Source organism: Schistocerca serialis, chromosome 3 (assembly GCF_023864345.2).
Source record: "Schistocerca serialis cubense isolate TAMUIC-IGC-003099 chromosome 3, iqSchSeri2.2, whole genome shotgun sequence".
Lineage (NCBI taxonomy): Eukaryota > Metazoa > Arthropoda > Insecta > Orthoptera > Acrididae > Schistocerca > Schistocerca serialis.
This window is the reverse complement of record NC_064640.1, coordinates 47,091,177-47,116,965: the sequence shown is the minus strand read 5'-3', so window position 1 is coordinate 47,116,965 and position 25,789 is coordinate 47,091,177. Positions and strand designations below refer to the sequence as shown.

The 25,789-nt window shown below is 41.5% G+C and overlaps 1 protein-coding gene across 1 annotated transcript in view; it reads right to left on the bottom strand.

Annotated features, from left to right (window-relative positions):
* The window catches only part of LOC126469698 (uncharacterized), an 894,140-nt gene that overhangs the window by 162,781 nt on the left and 705,570 nt on the right, over nt 1-25,789 (bottom strand). Inside the window, exons 31-32 of the mRNA XM_050096872.1 lie at nt 23,880-23,924; nt 22,130-22,336 (exon numbers count right to left, since the gene is read on the bottom strand). Of these exons, the coding sequence (XP_049952829.1) occupies nt 22,130-22,336; nt 23,880-23,924 (252 nt within the window). The remainder of the gene's footprint in view (nt 1-22,129; nt 22,337-23,879; nt 23,925-25,789) is intronic.

Genomic DNA, 25,789 nt, shown 5'->3' with positions numbered 1-25,789 from the left:
TCCACAATTTTAATGAGATCAAAACCGAGAACACAGACACAAATTTTAAAAACTGTGGAACTTGATGATACCTCAAATAGTCAGACATTGGGTGTGGAACTGACTGAAGCTGTTTCTGCAAATGGATCGGGAGACAGGCCAGTCCAAGAGGTGGAAAATGTCACTGACAAGTTGGACAAGATCAAGATCAGACCCTTGTCTCGGGCATGGAGATGAAAACATCTAAGAGAAAGATAAAAGGAAGGGAAAGAATGGCTTCCTAAGGACAAGTTAAGAGAATTAAAAGATATTTAAGACTTCCAAGAAAAGAGTGTCTCAGAGTGAAGGGGCTAAACAGATCTCTCCCATTTCAAGACAGGGAATAAGAGAATGAGGGAGGCGTCTGTTACTCTCTTTTCCATGAATAGCCAGACCCAGAAAAAGTCAAGGCAGGAAACAGAGAAACAAACTCATAGTATTGCTGTCTCAGTTTTTAGGATGGTTGTAATCTAACATGGATATTTGCTTGTTAACATCTCCTTACAGCAGGAGAAGCTAGTTCAAATAGCCCTCTTTGAAAAGATTGGGGAAGATGCGAGCAATTCAAGCCCCAAAATCAAGAGGGTCCACCTGGATAAAGGTGTATAATCCTTGTTTGCGAGGGCATGTCAACAATAGAGTGGCTGAAGGAGATCATGCTCAAGATAACTCCATGGAAGGAGGTGAAGCTGCTGGTCAATACACTAAAGAAACTCTTCAAGACCCTGAAGATATCAATCTGGATACCTAAGCTACTTAAATCTGTTATCCAAGGACCCTGTCTGAGAAAGTATGGATGCAGAAACAGAAAGTCTCAACATGTGATTGGAAGCTAAATAACCAGAAGATTGCATCTAATGGCCAAACCCTTATGGTGGAAATCTATGAAAAATCCCTGAAGGCAATGCAAGGTAGGACATAGAGTAGTATTTAGAGTTGTAGCATCTTACTATCACGGTGATTAAGGATCAGAAGCAACAATAGTGACAAGCTGGTGGATGGAAGGGTTCCAGCTTATCTTGCAAAACATTAAGGGGGCAACTGCCACATCAAGTCACCTTCTGAGAAGATAGGAGGTGGACATGGCCCTAATCCAGGAGCCCTATTTATATTCAATGGGGCCTCGGAGGAACTAGAGATAAACTTATTTACACAACAAATCTAAAAACACTCAGAATGTGAATTTATGTTAAGAATGGTCTATTGACACACAGTCAACGTGGATTTAGAAAAAAAATCGTTCTTGAGGAATACAGCTAGCTCTTTAATCATACTAAGTGCTGAGTACTATTGATAAGGGATTTCAAATTAATTTCATATTTCTAGATTTTCAGAAAGCTTTCTGGTGTTCCACAAGGTAGTGTTATAGGCCCTCTACTGTTCCTTATCTATAACAATGATTTAGGAGACAATCTGAGCAGCCATCTTATTTCTTTGCAGATGATGCTGCCATTTATCATCTAGTAAATTCATCATTAGAAGATCAAAACAAATTGCAAAACAATTTAGAAAAGATATATGTCTGGTGCAAAAATTGACAATTGACCCTAAATAATGAAAAGTGTGATATCAACCACATGAGTGCTAAAAGGAATCCTTTAAACTTGAGTTAAATGATAAATCAGCCAAATCTAAAGGATGCAATTTCAACTAAATACCTGGGAATTACATTTATGAACAACTTAAATTGGAAACTAAGCATATAAAATGTTCTGGGGAACACTGCATTTCATTGGCAGAACACTTAGAAAATGTAACAGATCTACTAAAGAGACTGCCTACACTATGCTTGTCCATCCTCTTTTGGAGTACTGCTGTGTAGTCTGGGATCCTTACCAGATGCAGTTAACAGAGTGCATCGAGACAGTTCAAAGAAGAGCAGCATGAAACTTCCTGGCAGATTAAAACTCTGTGCCGGACCGGGACTCGAACTCAGGACCTTTGCCTTTCACGGGCAAGTGCTCTACCGACTGAGCTACCCAAGCACAACTCACACCCCGTCCTCACAGCTTTAATTCTGCCAGTACCTCGTCTCCTACCTTCCAAAGCTGTGAGGACGGGGCGTGAGTCGTGCTTGGGTAGCTCAGTCAGTAGAGCACTTGCCCACGAAAGGCAAAGGTCCCGAGTTCGAGTCTCGGTCTCGCACACAGTTTTAATCTGCCAGGAAGTTTCATATCAGTGCACACTCCGCTGTAGAGTGAAAATTTCATTCTAAGAGCAGCATGTTTTGAACTATCGGGAAATAGGGGAGAGAGTGTCACTGACATGATACAGGATTTGGGGTGGACATCATTAAAACAAAGGTGTTTTTCATTGTGGTGGAATCTTCTCATGAAATTTCAATCACCAACTTTCTCCTCCGAATGTGAAAATACTTTGTTGACACCAACCTACATGGGGAGAATCAAACATCATAATAAAAAAAAGGGAAACTGGAGCTTGCATGGAAAGACATAGGTGTTTGTTTTTTCTGAGCACTGTTTGAGATTGGAATAACAGAGAATTATTGTGAAGGTGGTGCAATGAAACCTCTGCCAGGCATTTAAGTGTGATTTGCAGAGTATCCATGCAGATGTAGATGTAGATGCTGAACTTCTGTTCCAGGGATTTAATGACAATCAGAATGAAACAGTGTGAGGAAGGAAGCATGGGGTAATTTCTACTGGTCTCAGCTTAACTTCCTTAAGAGGACAGTGCTCCTCCTTCCAAGGAAGTGAAGAAACTGGTAGACAGTTGCTTGCAGTAGAATGAACAACTGCTGATTGGCTGTGATGCCACTGCCACAAACTGATGGGGCAAGCGGCAACACCAGCTTTTAGTGGTACAGCCTGTCAATTCATGGTTAAAGCTGCAGAAGATCATGGTGTAAGGACCACATCTGAACAGACAAAAGGCCACCATGATGGATTTGAAAATGGTGATCAACATCACCAGAGGGTCTCCACAAGATCAGTTTTAGTCCCCACTTCTGTGAAATTTAGTGATGAATGAGCTCATCAAGGAGTTAAATGCTAGAGGTTACCTTTACCAAGGATACAAAGATGACTTAGTCATAGTAACACTTGACAAATTTGCAAGTATCCTTACAATAATGGCGCAATGTGCTCTGAACATTGTGCAAAACTGGGTGCAGGAAAACTGTTGTGGTATTGTTCATGAGAAAGTATATTCAGGCAACAGCACAGGGCGGCCTGGATGGTGACCCATCCAAGTGCCAGCCATGCCCGACAGCTCTTTCACAAAATTCTACCAATAGAGGGAGTAGTGAAAGACCTAGTGGTAACCCTGGATGAAAAACTAACACAGGCCCTTAACATAAAGAATATATGTTAAAAGGCAAAGAGTGCTCTCATGTGCACAATCTCTGTAATAAGACATATGGCAATTTACAGGGCTACACTATAGTACAATAAAGGAAAATACAAGTTGACCGCAGAGAAGCTTCGGAAGGTGCAGAGACTTGTTTGCATAACTATAACAGGCATAATTAGAAGCACATCAACTGCTCAGATGGATACAATGCTGGAGATGCATCCATTATATCTTTCAGTTACAACAGAGGCAGTGGCAGAGGCATGCAGTTTGAAAACTAGAAACCTTTAGGATACCCAGAACCCTACGCTAATATAATGAATACGGTAAATATAGCAATAGTTGTGGAAATGCTGACTGACTATAGAACTACATAGGTCCTACAAGAATTGTAAGATCTTCATTCATTCAGACATCTAAACAGCTATGAAATCCCTGTCAGCTCCTACAAGGAGATCAAAAATTGTTGCAAAATGTCATGAATACATTGTGAGGCTCTGGGAAAGCAACCTCCTGTGGGTCCCTGGTCACTCAGGAATCATTAGCAATGAATAAGCAGATAGGCTGGCTATGGCAGGGGTGGTGACTCAATGTTTTGGATCATAATCTGTCTTAACCATCACTACGGTGATGGTAAAATCTAAACTACATAGCTAGATGAGGAGGCAGCACATTTAATATTGGAATAAAATCCACAAACAAAATCATGGGAACCTAATCATGCTTAAACCACGCTTTAAAAGTAGTTGTGTTATCTTCAATTTGAAGAGAAGGCAGATTATATCAGGGGGGATCAAAAAGTTTCTGGTTGAAGGTCATACAGTCCAGAACCAGCGTGCCAATTAGACAAAACCAGTGTGGGTATTGAGGAAATTATCCCACTGATGCACCAGGTAGAAGATAGCCATTTGGTAAGACACCATGTCCTGTTGTGTGAAAAAGTCTGTAACTGCCCACTGCACATCCTTGTCTGACAGCAATCATTGATCCTTCAAGGTCTTTTCTAAGGGAACGAAGGTGTAATAATCATATGTGGAGAGATCAAGACTACATGGCAGATGCTCGAGTGTCTCCCATTTGAGATGGCATAACTTCTGTATTACGACATTTGTGATATGGGGTGTGTGTTATAATGAAGCAGCTGCACTCCTTGTCATAGTTTTCCCCAATGTTTCATCATAATTGCACACTGTACTTTCTCTAGCATTGTGCAATACCATTCCCCAAAGAGGAGACCTAGGTTCCTTGAAATCAATAATCAATGGACCCTGGTAAACACAGATCATGGTATCACCTACCCAGCAGATGACTACCTCTTAAACTTCTTGGGATGAATAAACAATGGACGATGTCACTGCACTGTCAATGCTTTAAATTCCAATTCCCACTAGTGGCACCAATTTTCTTCACCTGCAACAATGCGCTCAAGGAATGTGTTGCCTTCAACATCAAAATGCATCAGATGCTTCAGGCAAACAGCCATTCACTTTGCTTTTTGTTCATTGTTCAACATGTGGGTATACACTGGCTGCAAATTTACAGCAGCCAAACTCCTGTCAGGTAACGTGTAGCAACTTTCGAAGCTGATGTCAAGATCCATTGCTAGTGCACAAATAGTTATTCACTAGTCTGCCCTTATCGCATCACCAACCACCTGCTTGCTGTCTGTAATGGATGAAACTGGCCTCCCAAATCGACTGGCTTCTTGTGTCAAATTGTGACCAGCACGGAAATCGGTGCACCATTCCACAGCAGTGGTTTTCAATAGACATGCTGCACAATGCACGTTCTTCACTCTCTGATGGATATTTACCAGTGTTTACCCTTCTGTGACCAAGAAAAGAATAACAGCATGTTGGTCCTTTTTGGATGCATTTGATAATAACATCATCATAGTTCCCATTTCCAAATTTTCCACACGCATTTCAGAAAGACGCAAATGCCACACTAATCCCTTGCCTACATGTCGGTGCTTATACACTCACACTGGAGTCCTGCTGGGTTGCATATACATTGCAACAACACCCACAAACGACAAATTTTTGATTGCCTCTTATACTAATGATAGGGCTAATGACTGGAAAGATCTGCACACAGAGAATCTACATAAAGAAGCCCTAAGAGAAAACCATACGGTGTGGGGGGGATGAAACTATATCACATTTAATCTTCCAGTGTGAAGCATTGTAGACCAAAAGAGACAAAATATTTGTGTCTAACAAAGACCTAGCGAATGGTCTCTTACTATTATTCAAGGCTACTAGCTCACTTTACTACAACAGGGAGAGAAACTGTACAATAAGCTTCATTTTGATGTGGTCAACAGGGGGGCTAAAACCACTGTTGTTTTGTCTCTCTGCTTAAATCAAACCAATCTGTAGGTATTTGCTAAATGTGATGATAAAATGTACTTGTGTCACTCTACTTTAGCACACAGTTTTTCGTCTGTTTGTAACATTTGTTTCCAGTAGAAGATGAAACCCAGAGTATTGTTGAGTTTGTTAGGATGTGGGATTGTAACTGGTATATTCCCAAGCATGTCACAAACCTGAAGTGCCTGTGATTGATTAGCATTTGAAGTTTTGATCCACAGAAATCCACTTCTCTTTTTGTTGATAGCAGCTACTACTCCAAACCTATCCTTAACATTTTCAACAACAAAAATGACTCCCATGTTTTCTTGCCTGGTCTCATCCCATGATGTGGCCAAAGATGCAAATGCCTTAGGGTTTTAAGTATCTGCATTGAAATCTTGTTTCCTGTTTGCTGAGATGGCTGTGTTGGCAAAGACCCACGTATGGGTCAATTTCATTGTGGATCTTCTGCGCTAAGGTCAATCACTCAGATTGCTGGACCTTCCCATGGGTGCCACCCCACCACAGAAGAGGTTACCTTGTGTAGTAGCAGTTGTTCGAAGTCCTGGTGCTGCAGACCAGATAGGCACCTACTCTAAGCACATGTGAGAAGTTTTCAACTTGGCCATCAGCAGTGCAATTCCTCTATTGTCAGGGGACTACAACTGCGAGGGTGTTTGAATGTATTGGCTACCACATTACCATGTTGGATTTTGAGTTCAAACATAAATCCAGTTAATAGTAGGCATATGGGATCACAGTGTATGTGGATAGATGATGCACAATATGCCATTCCCCAAATGGCTCACACTTCTCTAAAATTTAGAAAAGTGGACGTCATACCCTGAAAAGGGATCATTATTAATCAGGAAAAGAGGGTTGAGAGAGAGGTTATAATGTAAGCTACTAATGACCATTGTCCTGGTGACAGATGAGCCATCAATGTCAAAGCCTCTTATGACAGACAGAAGTTACTGTGGCTCTACTGTAGCCTCCAACAATGCACGGTGGCTAGGGCAACAAGAAAAAGGGTAACGATCAACACTGGGCCCTGAGTGACACTTATCTTGGACCCGTGAAGATATGAGAGATGTGTGTAAAGCCAGGCAATATCATATGTTTTATGCAAATTAAAAGGAACTGTGATAAGGTGTTGGTGCTTGGTAAGAGGCTGCCAGATTGTGGTTTCCAATCAGACCAGGTGGTGATCAGTGACCATCCCTCTCAGAAGCCACAGTTATACACTACTGGCCATTAAAATGGATACACCATGAAGAAATGCAGATGATAAACAGGTATTCATTGGACAAATATATTATACTAGAACTGACACGTGATTACATTTTCACACAATTTGGGTACATAGATCCTGAGAAATCAGTACCCCAAACAACCACCTCTGGCTGTAACAACGGCCTTGATACGCCTGGGCATTGAGTCAAACAGAGCTTGGATGGCGTGTACAGGCACAGCTCGCTATGCAGCTTCAACTCGATACCACAGTTCATCAAGAGTAGTGCCTGGCGTATTGTGATGAGCCAGTTGCTCGGCCACCATTGACCACATGTTTTCAGTTGGCAAGAGATCTGGAGAATGTGCTGGCCAGGGCAGGAGTCGAACATTTTCTGTATCCAGAAAGGCCTGTACAGGACCTGCAACATGCGGTCATGCATTATCCTGCTGAAATGTAGGGTTTCGCAGGGATCGAATGAAGGGTAGAGCCACGGGTCATAACACATCTGAAAAGTAATGTTCACTGTTCAAAGTGCCGTCAATGTGAACAAGAGGTGGCCGAGACGTGTAACTAATCGCACTGCATACCATCACGCCAGGTGATACGCCAGTATGGCAATGACGAATACATGCTTCCAATGTGTGTTCACCGCGATGTTGCCAAACACGGATACGACCATCACAATGCTGTAAACAGAACCTGGATTCATCCAAAAAAATGATGTTTTGCCATTCGTGCACCCAGGTTCGTCGTTGAGTACACCATCGCAGGCGCTCCTGTCTGTGATGCAGCGTCAAGGGTAACCGCAGCCATGGTCTCAGAGCTGATAGTCCATGCTGCTGCAAATGTCGTCGAACTGTTCGTGTAGATGGTTGTTGTCTTGTGAACGTCCCCATCTGTTGACTCAGGGATTGAGACATGACTGCAGGATACATTACAGCCATGCGGATAAGATGCCTGTCATCTTGACTGCTAGTGATATGAGGCCATTGGGATCCAGCATGGCGTTCCATATTACCCTGAACCCACCGATTCCATATTCTGCTAACAGTCATTGGATCTCGACCAACGCGAGCAGCAATGTCACGATATGATAAACCGCAATCACGATAGGCTACAATCCGACCTTTATCAAAGTCGGAAACGTGACGGTACGCATTTCTCCTCCTTACACGAGGTATCACAACAATGTTTCACCAGGCAATGCTGGTCAACTGCTGTTTGTGTATGAGAGATTGGTTGAAAACTTTCCTCATGTCAGCACGTCGTAGGTGTCGCCACTGGCACCAACCTTGTGTGAATGCTCTGAAAAGCTAATCATTTGCATATCACAGCATCTTCTTCCTGTCGGTTAAATTTCGCTTATGTAGCATGTCATCTTCATGGTGTAGCAATTTTAATGGCCAGTAGTGTAGGTGGACTGAAGGTCTTGTGTTTCAATGGCACAGCACAACTGATGGGCGAACATGCTCTTGAGCAATCTCCATAGTATGTTAGTGCAACTGATTGATCTATAACTGTCAAAGGAAGGTAGTTTCTTGTGTGACTTAGAAATTGTGAAGATGGAACAGTCTTGTCACTTCTTAGGGAAGTCTCCTATGCCAGATACAATTAAAAACTATGGAATATGTAGTGTGTCTGATCAATAGCCATGGGTGTAATCATTTGATTGTGGATTGAATGTGTGAAGATAAAAAGTAGATGTTGACATTGCTGCTCCTTAGTGATGGCATACACACTTTTTCTTAGGGACAAGAGTACGGTAACTGATCAAGAGTCTTATATTCCTGTATTTTCCTCTCCTTTGTATAAATACAGCACATAGGCTAGGAGAAAGGGTATTTAACACAGTTCATAGTATGTTCACATGGTGCTGCATTGTGTAGGAGGCAATCGCACTTGCCACAGGTGGGTCCTCGATTGTATTGAGTCAACATGTGGCCTCAGTGAAAGTACATAAGTCACTGCATAGGTAGTGGTACATAAGGGTTTACATGACAATGATAGACCATAATGTTCACTTTCTCTAGGACTTTGGTTCCTTAAAATTCTATGATGTAAACTCCTGTGTCTGTGTGTCTACTTGGGTGACTTTTGGCCCTTTCTGCATTGGTAGTCAAACAGTGTCATCCTCCCTCCCACTCAAGGTTGGTACATAATTCCTCACCTGATTGCAGGTCAGAATCATGGTGTAAAATAATAACCAGAATCCTGTTAAGACTTTTGTGCGCATGTGTATAAAAAAAAAGGGGGGGGGGGGGTAATAACTGGAATACCACCTTACTACCTAGTGAGGTATAGGGCACTAAGTATGTCACTGAATGGACTCTACTGCATAATTCAGGAGAGAGCCATTTTGCTTCTTTTCCAATGCAGCCATCTCTACAATCCTGTCCCTAATGTGTTCCATGAAGAACTACAGTTTACTTGTGAGGAAGGTATTGCCTTCCATTCTGGAACAAAGTATTGTGAAGACTTCTGCCCTCTATTTCGATGCCAATGTCCCTCCTCTAATGGAAGAATGCCATTGTGTTGCAATGGTCAGTGTCATAATTAACATGCCTATCCAAGGAGACTGTGAGACTTCAGGGCCGCCAGTAGGAAAAGTACATATTCCATGGCTTATGTACAGAGTACTCAACTCAGATGCCACTGGTGCACTCTCTGTGTAATCAGAGGATTACAATTGTGAAAGCACATGGTGACACCTTTCATAACTGACTGGCTACTGGTTTGGGCTCCAGATGTAATGGGTGATTTGTCAAAACCAGTGTGGCTTCCCAGCACTTCAGAAGATTTTGGAGGAAAGTGAAGCTCACACACTGGTGCAGACAAAGGCAAAGAAATATATGAAACTGGGTAAAGAGCAACAAGAAGGGGTATAAGGGGTAACATAACAAAGCCAAAGAAGAACCTGGGTAGAAAGTGTCATTGGTCCATGCACACTTACGCACTTACTCATGGAAAGTCATGAGCCTTCCTAGTGAGGGGGGTTAAAGGAAAGGGGAGAGGGGATAAATAAAAGGGAAAAGGGGGATATACAGCAAAAGAAGGCAGGGGAGAAAGGGAGTGGGAGAGGTAGAGGGAGGAGAAACGAGGGAGAGGGAGATGGAGAAGGAGCGGGAGAGGGACAGGAAGGGGGAGAGGGAGAGGGAAAGGGAGAGGGAGAGGGAGAGGGAGAGGGAGAGGGAGAGGGAGAGGGAGAGGGAGAGGGAGAGGGAGAGAGGGAGAGAGGGAGGAGGGAGAAAGTGAGAGTGAGAAAGAGGGACAGAGAGAGAGAGAGAGAGAGAGAGAGAGAGAGGGAGGAGGAGGCTGGCAAAGCTTATTATAGGTGACAGTGTAGTGGGTGGTGGTGGTGGTGGTGGTAGGATCACTCATGGAAAAATTCCTGTAGTAGTTGGCAAGAAGGAGGAGGTATTCAGACAGTTATACTTTGTGTATATGCAACAGATTTGACCAACTGTCAGAGTTGAATGGAGAGGAGCCTCCTGTAGCTGCAGATATAGGGAACATGCAGCAGTCCTTAGTAGTTAGGAGGCCTAGGTCAGTTGCAAAGTCTAACAGAAAAAAGAAGGTTCTGCTGCTAGGTAGTTCGCGCAGTAGAGGTGTGGGCCAGCAGTTGCAGGAAGTGCTAGTAGAGGTGTGGGCCAGCAGTTGCAGGAAGTGTTGGGGAGTGAGCATCAGGTCACCAGCATTGTGAAGCCTAGTGCAGGGTTGGTTCAAGTGACTGACAGCACAAGTGAGTTATGTAGGAATTTTATGGAGTATCAGGTAGTGACAGTGGGTGAAGCAGGGAACAGTCTTGATAGGGACAGGGAATATGATGTAGGTGGTGACCTGGTAAAGATAGCAACTCAAACTGGCAGCACTAACGTGCATGTCATGCAACTGTTTCAGTGTCATGATCAACCTCATCTTAATATGACTGTTAGGAGCATTAACATGAGGCTGGAGAGAGCACTGATGGCAGAGGGCATGGGTCATGTTTCAGTGGTGCCAGTTGGGTCTATCAGTAGATCGGGTTTCATTAGGTATGGCCTGCACCTCAGTAGGTATGGGAAGGGGAGGCTGGCAAAGCTTATAGATGACAGTGTGGTGGGATCCCTCATGGAAAAATTCCTGTAGTCGTTGGTGTTAGAGTTGCACCTTTTTTAGATTGAAGTCAGATGATACATGTACCTGCTTAAAGGAAGTCCCTCTAACTAAGGGCTCACCTTCAGAGGATGTCACGTTTCCACGCAGACAATGGATTAGCATATTTCATCAAAATATAATAGGTATTAGAGATAAAGTTAGTGAACTGCTCATAGCTGTTGACTCTGAAATTATTCATGTGTTGTAGCACCACTTAAATAATTTGACTATTCAGAGGCTTCCTTTACCAGGATACAGATTGGCTGGATGTTTTTTCAAGGAGTTCCTTGTCGGGTGGGGGAGTGGCCATGTACGTAAAACAGTATTCCATTTGAGTCCATAGATGTATCATGGCACTGCACTGAACAGATATTTGAACGTTGTGCAGGAGCAGTTGAAATTAGTGAAACTAAACTTCTAAATGTTGTTGTTTACAGGTCCCCTAACTCTGACTTCAGAGCATTTCTGCTCAAGCTACAGTGTGTTCTGGATTCACTTTATACGAAGTGCCATAAATTATTTGTATGTGGTGACTTCAATATTGTATATATGGTGCAAGAAAAAGGATGTTGGTAGATCTCCTAAATTCATATGATCTGATGCAGACTTTATTTTTTCCAACTAGGGTGCAGGGGAACAGTAACACAGCCATAGACAATATTTTTATTCGTTCTTCATTACTAGATGGGCATTCTGTTAGTAAATGGGTAAATGGCCTTTCAGACCATGATGCACAAATGTTAACACTAAAAGGCTTTTGTACTCAAACAAATGTCACATACAATTGCAAACTATGTAGGAAAGTTAATCCAATAGCAATAGAGAGTGTTTTACACCTTGTCAAGGAACAAGAGTGGCAGGATGTTTACAGTGCTGATAACAGAGATGATAAATATAATGCTTTCCTTAACACATTTCTTGTGCTCTTTGAGAGTTTATTTCCATCAGAACCTTCTAAACAGGGTACTAGCAGTAATAGGCAGCCTGGTTGGCTGACTAGTGGGATAAGGATATCATGTAGAAGAAAGTGGGAATTACATCATAATGTTAGAAGTAGTCACAACCATGCTACAGTAGCCCATTACAAACAGTACTGTAAGGTGCTTAAAATGTTACTAGGAAGGCAAAGAGTACATGGTATACAAATAGAATAGCTAACCCACAGGATACAATTAAAACCATATGGTCAGTTGTGAAGGAAGTGTCTGGTCAGCAGCACGAGGTCGACGATATAAAGTCAGTTCATAGTAAAAATATTTCTTTTACTGATAAATCAGATATATGTACAGTATTTAACAACCATTTCTGAGCATTGCTGGTGAATTAAATAAAAATTTAGTTTCTGCAGGAAATCATCTAACTTTCCTGGCAAATGCCTTTCTGAGATTGATGTCTGAAATTTGCCTCTGTGATAGAGCCAAGGGGAGATTGAGTCAATAATTAAATCACTGAAGACTAAGGACTCTCATGGTTATGATGGAGTGCCTAGCAGAATATTAAAGTGCTGTGCTGCACATGTTAGCCCTGTGTTTAGCCATAATTGTAATTTTTCCTTTAGGAATGGTCAGTTTCCTGAACGATTAAAGTACTCAACAGTAAAGCTGCTTTATACAAAGGGAGAAAGGAATAATGTACACAATTTTAGACCTATTTCTATGCCATAAGTTTTTGCTAAAGTTATTGAAAAGGCTGTGTCTGTAAGGATAATTGATCATTTTATATCACACGATTTGCTTTCAAATGTACAGTTTGGCTTTAGAAGTCATTCCGCAACTGAAAATGCTATATTCTCTTTTCTCCGTGAGGTACTGGATGGGTTAAACAAAAGGTTTGAACACTAGGCACATTTTTTTATTTAAGTAAGGTGTTTGATTATGTTGATCACAAAATATTGCTCCAGAAGTTGGACCATTATGGAATGCAGGTAGTAGCTCACAATTGGTTCACCTCTTACTTTAGCGACAGACAGCAAAAGGTCGTTATTCAAGATGTTGAGAATAGCTGTGATGTAGGGTCTGAGTGGGGTATGGTCAAGTGGGGGTGCCTCAGGGATCAGTGCTGGGGCCACTCATGTTCCTAATTTATATAAATGACATGCTCTCTAATATTACAGGTAACTGTAAAATATTTCTGTCTGTTGATGACACTAGCTTGGTAGTAAAGAATGTTGTGTGCAACACTGGCTCGGTTTCAAATAGTGCAGTTTATGAACTAAGTTCATGGCTTGTAAAAAATAAACTAACACTAAATCACAGTAAGACTCAGTTTTTACAGTTTCTAACACACAATTCAACAAAACCTGACATTTTAATTTCACATAATGGGCATATGATTAGTAAAACTGAACAGTTCAAATTTCTACGTATTCAGATACATAGTAAACTGTTGTGGAAAGCCCACATTCAGAATCTTGTTCAAAGACATAATGCTGCCATTTTTACTATTCGAACGGTATCTGAAGTTAGTGATCATTTGACACAAAAATTAGTCTACTTTGCATATTTTCATTCACTTATGATGTATGGTAATATATTTTGTAGTAACACTTACCATTCTAAAAGATATTTTTGGCTCAGAAACAGGCGGTTTGGGCAGTAAATGGTGTAAGTTCATGAACCTCTTGTCAACCCCTGTTCACGAGTCTGGGTATTTTGACATTGGCCTCCCAATATATAATATATTCCTTACTGTCATTTCTTGCTAACAATATTAGCTTATTTCCAAGAATAAGCAGCTTTTACTAAGTTAATACTTGGAAAAAATCAAATCTGCATTTGGATCAGACATCCTCAACTCTTGTGGAGAAAGGTGTGCAGTATACTGCTATATCCATTTCCAATAAGCTACCATTCGAATTTAAAAATCTTGGCAGTAATCCACGTGCTTTCAAATCAAAACTGAGGAGTTTCCTCATGGCTCACTCCTTCTATTTTGTTGAGGAGTTCTTTGAAAAATTAAGCTGATTCTTGTTGCATTGTTGATTGCATTTACTTAAACTTATTGATTGACCTTTTTTGGGTTCATAAACATTTTATTTTTATCTGTTATTACTTTTATGTTGTAATTTCATGTACTGACACATTCCATGACCTTGGAGATTTGCTCCTCAATTTGGTCCTATGGAACTTGACATAAATAAATAGAGAGAGAGAGAGAGAGAGAGAGAGAGAGAGAGAGAGAGAGAGAGAGAGAGAGAGAGAGAGTAACCATTAACAAGGAACAAAAGGGGGCAGATCAGGCATTGAGTAAACAACCATGTAACACTAGTGAGCCATGTGAGCATGCCTTATGGCTGGAGACTTTCACATGAACCCATCAGATCACGAAATTCTACTATGAATACCTAACTCATGTTGATAATTTGCAAAAAGATGTTGTTGTTGCCTCAACATAGGAAACTGCACAAGCCTGTCCAGTGTAAACATTACTTCTGTTCTCACACCGTTCTATTCAGTTTTCAGCTGTCCTGTAAAGAGGGAAAGCCCATGGTGGTCAGCCCTCTGCTCGTCTAGTCACCTTTGATCTTCTATGAAGCAGCAAAACCTATCTGGGAGGACTTAGGTGATTTGACCTGCAGCACTGACTACCAAGTCAAGACTGATGGGGAGTTGTTGCCATCACCAGTTGGTAGGTTTCCTGGAGGCATAACTAGTACAGCCTGAGAGCAGTTCATCATCCATCATCGCGAGAGTATTCTGCTGCTGCTGTCCATCTTTGTTCCCGTAGCAGACCTCGATGCTGCTAATCTCACTCTTATTGGAAGGAAACAGCACTTCTCTACACAACTTCATGTATTCCAAGCAGAGCTGTTAAAACTTACTCTGCATGCTGTGTACAACAGGGTAGTGGATGTCATGTCCATCATCTCCTGGAAGCTGTGTGCAGCCTCACTTGGTGTGGGCATGACTTCACACTAAATCAGGTGAGGTCACCGGCTGCAAGATGTTATGATAGTTGAGTCGACATGCCACCCAACTGCAAGCCTTGTGCTGATCAGCATACTGCACAGCAGGACACCTCCACTTGTCCTACCAGCACTGGTGCCTTAATGTTGATATCTCAGTTGTTGCATTTTGTCGATAATAAATGTTTTATGTTGTAATACTCTTAATAATGCCTCCAGGCATCAGAACTGTTGGCATACAATGGCATTAAATGTCAGAGGTGTGTTCAGCTCCAGGATTTCCACTGCAGCATCACCTAGCAGTCCAGTACTACAGTTTGGTGAGTGTGCAGAGAGTGTTTGTGTGTGTGTGGGGGGGGGGGGGGGGGGGACAGAGGGGAGTGGCGGGGGTGCATGCACATGTTTCTCCTTTGACCACAAGGGTAATGATAGGTCAATGGGTTTTTCATAGATGTCTAGTAGCACATGTACACAGAAGACGAAGGACATGGACGCAGATGCTGTTCAAAGATAGTGTGTATCAATCTGTACCATGAGGAACGGGTGAAGCATTTTCATTTGAGCATCGGGCTCATTGTATTGCAGTATGGATTAGTGATGTTCATGAATAGCCATTTGGGCAGAATGTTAGGCTGTAATAAGTTTTTATAACAGAGTATTTAAATGCCTGCAATGTTGGTTTGGTTTTTTCTGTTTTGTTGAGTGACTGTTAGAGTGTCAACTGTATCAGTGTCAATTCCACAGCGGGCTAGCCAAAAGGAAACACTGCAATTTAATCAATTGAAGTACCAAATTTACAGGTGAACAATGCAAATATGTTTAAGCAAGTACAGGCTAAGAATACAGGCGTAGCAGTTTTAGAGTAGAAAAGGAGAGGAAGTGGAGAAGAGATAGGAGGAAAAATCTGAATGCTAGGTTTGAGGAAAATACTGATTATATCTGTTCAGCAGTAAAGAATGCTAGGACTATTAAGAAGCAGGAGGATTATGGCTAAAAGGTGCTTCTGTGGGAGTAGACAGTCCGAACATGTGTCAGGAATCGAAAGTTGTGGAAGTTTCAGTAAGTTTACTTGACACACAGAGTACTGGCATTGTGGAAGTTACAGAAAGTAATGTAAAAGTATCAGTTTCAATATATTGTGCAACTGTAGAGTCTGAAGTGGCTGTACTACCAGATGGAGTGAATGTGTGCTGTAATGAAGTAAATAAGTGTGTGATTAGCACCAAGCATGATAGTGATTTACATGCAGTAGTAGTCTATACACCACTGGGTGATAATTGTTATTGTTTTGAGGTCGTGGAGCCTGGACCAGATGTAGACGGAAGCAAATGTGTCATTGACTTTAGTGTCATGCAGAGGAAAGCTGCAGACAGTGATTTTATTGTAGATACAATGGAGCACGGAATGGACAGTGTCTTGAAAGGAGGATATAAGATGAACACCAACAAAAGCAAAACAAGGATAATGGAATGTAGTCGAATTAAGTCGGGTGATGCTGAGGGCATTAGATTAGGAAATGAGACACTTAAAGTAGTAAAGGAGTTTTGCTATTTGGGGGGCAAAATAACTGATGATGGTCGAAGTAGAGAGGATATAAAATGTAGACTGGCAGTGGCAAGGAAAGTGTTTCTGAAAAAGAGAAATTTGTTAACATCGAGTATTGATTTAAGTGTCAGGAAGTCGTTTCTGAAAGTATTTGTATGGAGTGTAGCCATGTATGGAAGTGAAACATGGACGATAAGTAGTTTGGACAAGAAGAGAATAGAAGCTTTCGAAATGTGGTGGTACAGAAGAATGCTGAAGATTAGATGGGTAGATCACATAACTAATGAGGAGGTATTGAATAGGATTGGGGAGAAGAGGAGTTTGTGGCACAACTTGACTAGAAGAAGGGATCGGTTGGTAGGACATGTTCTGAGACATCAAGGGATCACCAATTTAGTATTGGAGGGCAGCGTGGAGGGTAAAAATCGTAGAGGGAGACCAAGAGATGAATACACTCAGCAGATTCAGAAGGATGTAGGTTGCAGTAGGTACTGGGAGATGAAGAAACTTGCACAGGATAGAGTAGCATGGAAAGCTGCATCAAACCAGTCTCAGGACTGAAGACCACAACAACAACTATGGAGAATGCAATGGAAGCTATTGATGATGTCAGTTCTGTTGCAGATGAGTAAAAAGTACAGACACTTTTATTTCTGTAGGTCACAGATTTGTTGCCACTTCTGGTGGCACTGTCTTCTCCAAATGGGGGAGGGAGGAAGGGGAGGAGAACAATGCTTCTAAGGTAAAAGATCGAGCCCATAAGACTGAATCCTATCATGAATGTTTGCCTGGGGAGCAATGTTATAGGTAATGAGGGTAAGAAGAAACATCACGTGTTCATTCTTAAAAGCACAGTCAAACTCAGAGAGAAATTGTTTTAGCCAAAGGAGACAATCATAAGTTTTACACATTCACAAGAATATACACTCCTGGAAATTGAAATAAGAACACCGTGAATTCATTGTCCCAGGAAGGGGAAACTTTATTGACACATTCCTGGGGTCAGATACATCACATGATCACACTGACAGAACCACAGGCACCTAGACACAGGCAACAGAGCATGCACAATGTCGGCACTAGTACAGTGTATATCCACCTTTCGCAGCAATGCAGGCTGCTATTCTCCCATGGAGACGATCATAGAGATGCTGGATGTAGTCCTGTGGAACGGCTTGCCATGCCATTTCCACCTGGCGCCTCAGTTGGACCAGCGTTCGTGCTGGACGTGCAGACCGCGTGAGACGACGCTTCATCCAGCCCCAAACATGCTCAATGGGGGACAGATCCGGAGATCTTGCTGGCCAGGGTAGTTGACTTACACCTTCTAGAGCACGTTGGGTGGCACGGGATACATGCGGACGTGCATTGTCCTGTTGGAACAGCAAGTTCCCTTGCCGGTCTAGGAATGGTAGAACAATGGGTTCGATGACGGTTTGGATGTACCGTGCACTATTCAGTGTCCCCTCGACGATCACCAGTGGTGTACGGCCAGTGTAGGAGATCGCTCCCCACACCATGATGCCGGGTGTTGGCCCTGTGTGCCTTAGTCGTATGCAGTCCTGATTGTGGCGCTCACCTGCACGGCGCCAAACACGCATACGACCATCATTGGCACCAAGGCAGAAGCGACTCTCATCGCTGAAGACGACACGTCTCCATTCGTCCCTCCATTCACGCCTGTCGTGACACCACTGGAGGCAGGCTGCACGATGTTGGGGCGTGAGTGGAAGACGGCCTAACGGTGTGCGGGACCGTAGCCCAGCTTCATGGAGACGGTTGCGAATGGTCCTCGCCGATACCCCAGGAGCAATAGTGTCCCTAATTTGCTGGAAAGTGGCGGTACGGTCCCCTACGGCACTGCGTAGGATCCTACGGTCTTGGCGTGCATCCGTGCGTCGCTGCGGTCCGGTCCCAGGTCGACGGGCACGTGCACCTTCCGCCGACCACTGGCGACAACATCGATGTACTGTGGAGACCTCACGCCCCACGTGTTGAGCAATTCGGCGGTACGTCCACCCGGCCTCCCGCATGCCCACTATACGCCCTCGCTCAAAGTCCGTCAACTGCACATACGGTTCACGTCCACGCTGTCGCGGCATGCTACCAGTGTTAAAGACTGCGATGGAGCTCCGTATGCCACGGCAAAGTGGCTGACACTGACGGCGGCGGTGCACAAATGCTGCACAGCTAGCGCCATTCGACGGCCAACACCGCGGTTCCTGGTGTGTCCGCTGTGCCGTGCGTGTGATCATTGCTTGTACAGCCCTCTCGTAGTGTCCGGAGCAAGTATGGTGGGTCTGACACACCGGTGTCAATGTGTTCTTTTTTCCATTTCCAGGAGTGTATTATCCCAAAAGCAGAACCATATAAACTGGGTATGGTAACACTAAGATTCAGTGCAGATGGTAAATTGCCGAGAAGCACAAGAAAGTTTACTGTTGAAGGAAATGTACAACAACCTGTAACTAGTTGTAAAGGAAATAGTTGGAACTACTGACCAGCGTATTTTATGTGGTAATACTGTAAGCAGTTTTTGTCTAAACATAGTTTTAAAGATAGTTGTTTTAAGGAAGCAAAGGAAAACTTCTATTTCAAAGACAAAGTTCCAGATGATGTACCAAGATAGTGGTTTAAGCAATCACCTGACAGATGAAGGAAGATGCTGAACATAAGGAAACACTAAAGGAAAAATTTGCTGAGGAGAAAGAGTTTTGTAATTTTATTGTGCTAGTTCTTTACATGATTATTTAATAGAGTAATAAGTATGTGTGGAAACAAGAGAAGTTGACTGATTTACTGAAGTAGTTAACAAATAATTAGAGTCATGAATTACTAGTTAAATGGGGATGAGTGCATGCGTTTGTGAATTGTATGTTTGTGTGTGGTATGTGAAAAATGATTGTATTTGTGTATAAATGGTAATTTTGGATAAAAGTGTTTTCTTAAGAATATGAGTTCCCTGAAGTGAGTTTAAGAAAATAAGGTTTCAGAATTAAGAGCATAACTGAGGAACCATGTGGTTCAAACTAGACAGAATGAGGGAGGAACTAAACCAGTAACATTGTATTAATTGTACTCTGTGCATGTATGTCACGACTGTTTCATAGGCTCCTGAGAGAAATCTGAGGCAGATTTCTTAAAGGCTGGTGGAATGTTCCACAGCAGAATAGTATACTTGGTACATCTAGAAATATTTCAAAGACCTACCTTTGCAACCAAAAAGCAGAGGAAAGTGGATCAATAGCCATGCAGAATTCCAGCAAGAAAGGATTGCCAACAAAGCAGTGAATACAGAAGCTGTTGTGACACCCTGAATGAGCTGGGCACTCAAGCCAGCAACATAGCAAAATGACCTCATAGGGACAGACAGATATTTTCATAATCATGACTGCATAAAGTCTCACAAGAAAACTTAGTCAAATGCAAGAGTAACTATTTAGTATACTGACATTCCAGAGAGAGTGTCTGAAAGGTGAAGTTGTGAAATCGTGAAGCAAAGAAGAGAGCTGAAGAGCTGACCAGATGAGAAAAGTAGGACAAATAATGTCATTGCTACCACACTGTAGCAGAGCACATCAGCCTGTCCTGCATAAATATTACTTCTGTTCTGACAGCTGTGGCTGCCACTATCTGGAAAGCTTCCTGGAGGCCTAACTAACAGGGTATTGGAGCAGATTGTCATCTGTCATCGCATGATTGTGCTGCTGCTACCGCCCGCCTTCATTCCTGTGGCAGACTTTGATACTGCCATTCTTACTTCTATCAGGAGGCAAAAGCACTTCTCTGTGTGACCTCATGTATCCTGAGCAGAGCTGGTACAGACCTAACCTGTGTGCTGTCTATGACAGGGTCATGGGTGCCCTGTCCATCATCTCCTGGAAACTGTGTGCAGCCCCACTTGGTGTAGACAAAGCTGCATTCCAAAGTGAATGAGGTCACCAGCCTTGTGATATCATGGTAGCTGAGACAATGCACCACCCAACTGTGTGCTGAGTGCTCATTGGCATATCCCATGGCGGAATGCTGCTACCGGCCCTCTCCATGCAAGCTGTGTGAAATTTGATATCTCAACTGCTATATTTTGAGTACAATAAATGCTTTAACTTGTTATACTGCTTTAATAATGCCTTTGTGTACCAGACAGGTATCCACCCTCCAAAAATTCACTGTGGTTTATGTACTTGGGTGGTCAACCACCGACCTTCTGACCTTGAGACACCACCCACCATAGTGCCCTAGCCCCAGAACTGAAGGCGACAATAACTCTACAAGCAACCAGTAACTCATATGCATGCCAATATAACTAAAAAACAAGGTGGTGTGTACCACATACATAGTGTTTCTTAGTAGTTTTGTAAATCATTTGAAAAGTGGAATCTTGACTCATCTAACAAGTGACCCATCAAACAGATAAGTTGAGATTCTACAGCAATACTTATATCCCATTCAGCTTTGCATGAATTAAATGTGACACATGGATGTTGTTATGTGACACAAAAAGAACCATTTTTGATCAAACCTTGTACCTTTGAATGAGTACTCTGAAACTTAACTAACAAGCCACCTTGAACAGAATCCAATTGGTACCGAAATTTAGAAATTTTTCCTTTATTATATTGCTCCACTGCAAATCCCTGAATACAGTCTTAATCATACCTTAAGTGTGTATCACAACTCTGTCTCAAATCTTCATGGGCAATTTGTGTAAATTTACATTTGATACATTCCTATGTATACAGGGTGGTCAGAAACAGTTTGAAAACCTTGTAAGGGTGTTGCAAGATAGGTTGTGCTGAGAAATAATCATTAAGAAAAAAATTGATACATTTCACTGTTTCTGAGTTAGCTAGCATTGAATTTAGTCAATCAGGCCATTGTGTGCACAAATTCAAGCGGTCTGCCAGATACATTTAGTGTCAGTTGTTCGTATAGCATAGATGATAGCACAGGAGACTGCTCAGCCTTTAGCTTGGGTTCAGTCCTTACTACCATCCCACGTCCCATTTTTGTATTATGTTCTTGTTTGGTTTTGGGAAACCAAACAAAGAACACATTTGGTGATCTGATAAAAAAAATGTCGTGTGACTAGGGCCTCCTGTTGGGTAGACCGTTCACCGGGTGCAAGTCTTTTGATTTGACACTGTCTCTGATGAGCTCCTTGAATTTACATGTGCTGAATGGCTATCTTCAATGCTAATCAACTCAGAAATGATGCAATGTATCAAATTTTTTCTTAAGAGTTATTTCTCAGAACAACCTATCTTTTAACGCCCTAGCAAGCTTTTCTGACCATTTCCAATCACCCTGTAGAAATCCATACATACCAATACACAAGATTAAGCTGCTAAACAAATAACTCTGATTGCAAATGGTGCCGTATTTCCTTGCAATCAGTTTGCACTAGTTCCAGTCACACTGTCACTTCCTTAGCACTTCAAGTTTCATTTAGTTTGATTTTGCCCAAAGCTATACATGCAAAAAAATGTAATATCTCTCATTTTAAAGTATCCTGGCATCAAATAAAGTCCAACAATCAAAGCTGAATGTACTTGATCATGGGACTTAGAAAGACAAACATCTTCAATGCAGCAAAAATACAAACAAAACTATAGAACTTATTATTACCTGCAAACCTTCCACTCCCCTTAATTGAAAATATAAGAAACACATTAGAATTTTCCTGGAAGGCTTCATTCAATTTGACTTCATTTTGTGGTAAAGTTGACCACACTCCCTTTGCTTTTGATAATGTTATATTTTCAACACAGCTGCTCTTCATAACAAAAAATCTTGCATCATGTAAAAGGTAATTCAGTTTCCTCATGTAGTCATCTAGAACAGAAAAATAACCTAAGGTACTATCTTAATTACAATACAGAGGTAGCAATTACAAAATAAACAAGCTATCCTTCAGTTGTCATTTTAAAATGTGTTACACAGCAGATATTGCATCAAAATTTTCAAGAAAACTACTGTCATCATTAAAAAATCTCAGCTGATGAAAGGAATTCTTTCAACAACTGTTGCACCCACCTACACAGCATGACATGGAAGTGACTAGGCAGAAGGCAATCACAGAAAAAATTAAGAAATTACTGGCAATTGCAGCAGTTTTTTAATTCTATAAATATCTTCCTCAGCTGTGGATATGCACTTGATCAAATATTTTGATTCACAACTGTAGTTTACAAACTAATTAGTTGTTTTTTCAAAATCTGAAAATGAGAATATCAACACAATATAGAGTTCAGAAAATAGCCTTGTGGAATTTCTCTCTCTCTCTCTCTCTCTCTCTCTCTCTCTCTCTATCTGTCTGTTTGGGAAAGACACTCTTTTAATTCACAATTTTAAAAATAAATTTGTGTATGTATGTTTGTGTGGAGAGGGGGGGGAGGTTTCATGTATGTCAAATGAGATTTTTTCTCAGTAAATTTTTCATTGCAATATCATAAATAGTTATCCTCAGACCTTTAAACAAAGTCTATATATTAAATAGTCATGGTAGGTTAAAATGGATAGCAGTTGGGAATCTCCAATCAAGCCATCTGGGAGCAACTCTCTTACTGGCACATTCCTTAACTTGACAGCTGTAGACATTCTGTTGACAAGCCAGCATTTAAAGTACCTCTGAGTGGGAAAATATTGTGAAGAGACTAAATTACACACATTTTTGGGGCTGTTTACAGATTCACGTCTTTTAATTCTGAAAGGCCGCAGTGAAGCTCGGAATGAAAAGAAAAAGATCGTTGCAGGTCAAAGCTGTGAATCTATTCTTCAGTTGTGCCCAAGTGACTTAAATGGAAGAGCACCTCCATGGGAAGCTACTGTTTGGTTCTCAGATCAGAAGGAAGTTTAACAATATCTAACAATTTGCCAGGAGTATAAGATTTTAGTATATTAACAGCCCTGAGGCTTTTGGAGAGTCAGCCTCTTCAAAGTAACCTCTACCCTTACAGATTAAGCAGATGAGTTCGATAAAGATCTCAAGAAGTAGTGATAAGCTGAATCAGTGAATTGGTCAATGAAGAATGGCAGAGGGCTCAAATGGAATTTGAAAGATAGGAGCCCAGATTTGAGTCATAGTCCAGTACACAGTATGCAGCATACACAAGTAGTCAACAGAGTATGAACATCTCCAAAAGTATAAAATTTCAACTAATAGACAACTTATTCAGTGACTTACTAGTTTCATATCTTTCATTTCAAACATTGTAGATGGAATACAGTCAAACACAGTAAGCTGTAGAAATATTGACACAATGTTCACAGTAACTGCATTCTTCAACAAGGTTAAAAGGTTAACAGACTGAGATAGTCATGCATTAAAATTAAAAACTGGTCATGTATTAAGACTGAAAACTGGATGCATACTTACCATAATATTTTGACTTTCTTGATCTCGAAAGCATGAACTGTGGGTCTAAAATCATAAGATAAATCAAATGAATGAGCGAAAAGCCCCAACAATTCTGTAACTATTACACAATATTTGAATATTAAGAGAGAGAGATGCTTATACAGTGTGAACCAGAACTCCATCAAAATAATTTTGGAGGTTGTTCTGGGATAATTTGGTATGAGGAACCTGTGATTTCTGATGGCTCATTAAAGACTAATTGCATTTTGTTTGTTATTCCCATTTAGCTTTCCATCTGTGCTGCATTGAAGACATCCATTCAGCAGTGCAAATGTCAGTGGCACAGAGTGTGTGTCTTGTTTGGACACAAATGTGTTTCAGTCACTCAAAGTACTGTGACAACAATAATACCCAGTTCAGCCTTTTCCCTCAAGCTTCAATTCAGTACTGATCAGTTCTGCCTCAGCTGTGTTTTTCTGCCAGTGTTAGTTGCATATTAATTGTGATACATGGCAGTATGAATAGATCTACTGATAAAGAGTTTGCCAACATGCACCTCGTGTACGGGTTAACTGAATGCAGTGAAAGAGCAGCATGATAATACTATGCTGAGCTCTTCCCTAAGCAACAGCCACTTCTTCACAGTACATTTGTATCTGTCTGAGTGTTGTTGCACTTTACTGCGTTTTTTGTTGTACATTTTGGAAATTGCATATTACAAGCTTTTTCTCTGCTGTCAACAGATTTTCACAGAAAAAAAGGTAATTGGGATAACTAAATGAATAAATCATAAGTATCTTGTATAATAATTTATTACTCTGCAAAGAGCCTTCGAAGCCACCAATCCCTTATAACAAAATACTCAGATAATATCCTTGAACAACTTCAGAAATTTTGTTGGTGGAGTTCAGGTTCAGCTTGCATTCAAGGAAACACAGAATGCAGTCTGAGGTTTCTGTTATGTTAATATTATTCCATAAAAATTTATAAAGGAGATTATACTTGTATCCAGTTGACTGCATATGGCTTCATGGCTGTAATGCCTGAAATAAAAGTAATTCAATAAACTCTCAGATCTCACTTCCACTATGTGCTTTTTTACACACTTTGAAATAAAGACACCAGCTACTCTGAACATGCACTTTCTGTAATAAATGTTTTATTTCCACATGATTCTGGAGAGAAGGAGGGGAGGGGAGGGGAGGGGAGGGGAGAGAGGGGGAGGGAGGGGGGGGGGGAGAGAGAGAGAAAGAGAGAGAGAGAGAAAGAGAGAGAGAGAGAGAGAGAGAGAGAGAGAGAGAGAGAGAGAGAGATGTAATTCTGTGACATAACTGCAGTAACAGAATGCTACTGCAGCTACAAAATAGTTAAAAAATGTAGCAATAGATGGTGCTGTAAGCATTATAATTTAATAGTGGTCAACTACAAATGACAAATGAATCATACAGCAATGGCTAAGGTGTACTTTTCACACTAAACAAACTGTGGTTTTTAATTGTCCTGTGGCTAAAAACTGCATAAAAAGCATCACTAACATCAGTTTTTAACTGTCATGAGGCCAAAAAATGCATATAAAGCATCACTCAGAATCAAATTAGATTACTAATTTCCATGTGACTGGCACAAAACATGTTCAATATGCAGTCCACCATTTTCTGCAACAAGTTGAAATTGAGAAACAGCATGTTCCACAACTGATCAAAGTGTTTAGAGGGTCATGTTCAGAACGTGTTGCGCAGTGGTGCCTTCAATGCAGCTAAGTTTGCAATCGGAACACTGAACACAACATCTTTCAGATAGCCCCACAGCCAGAAGTCACACGAATTAAGATCAGATGATTGGGATGGCCAGGCGGTAGGGAAATGGCGATTGATAATTCTAGCATTTCTGAAATGGTGCCTCAACAACTGCTTAACTGGATTTTCGAT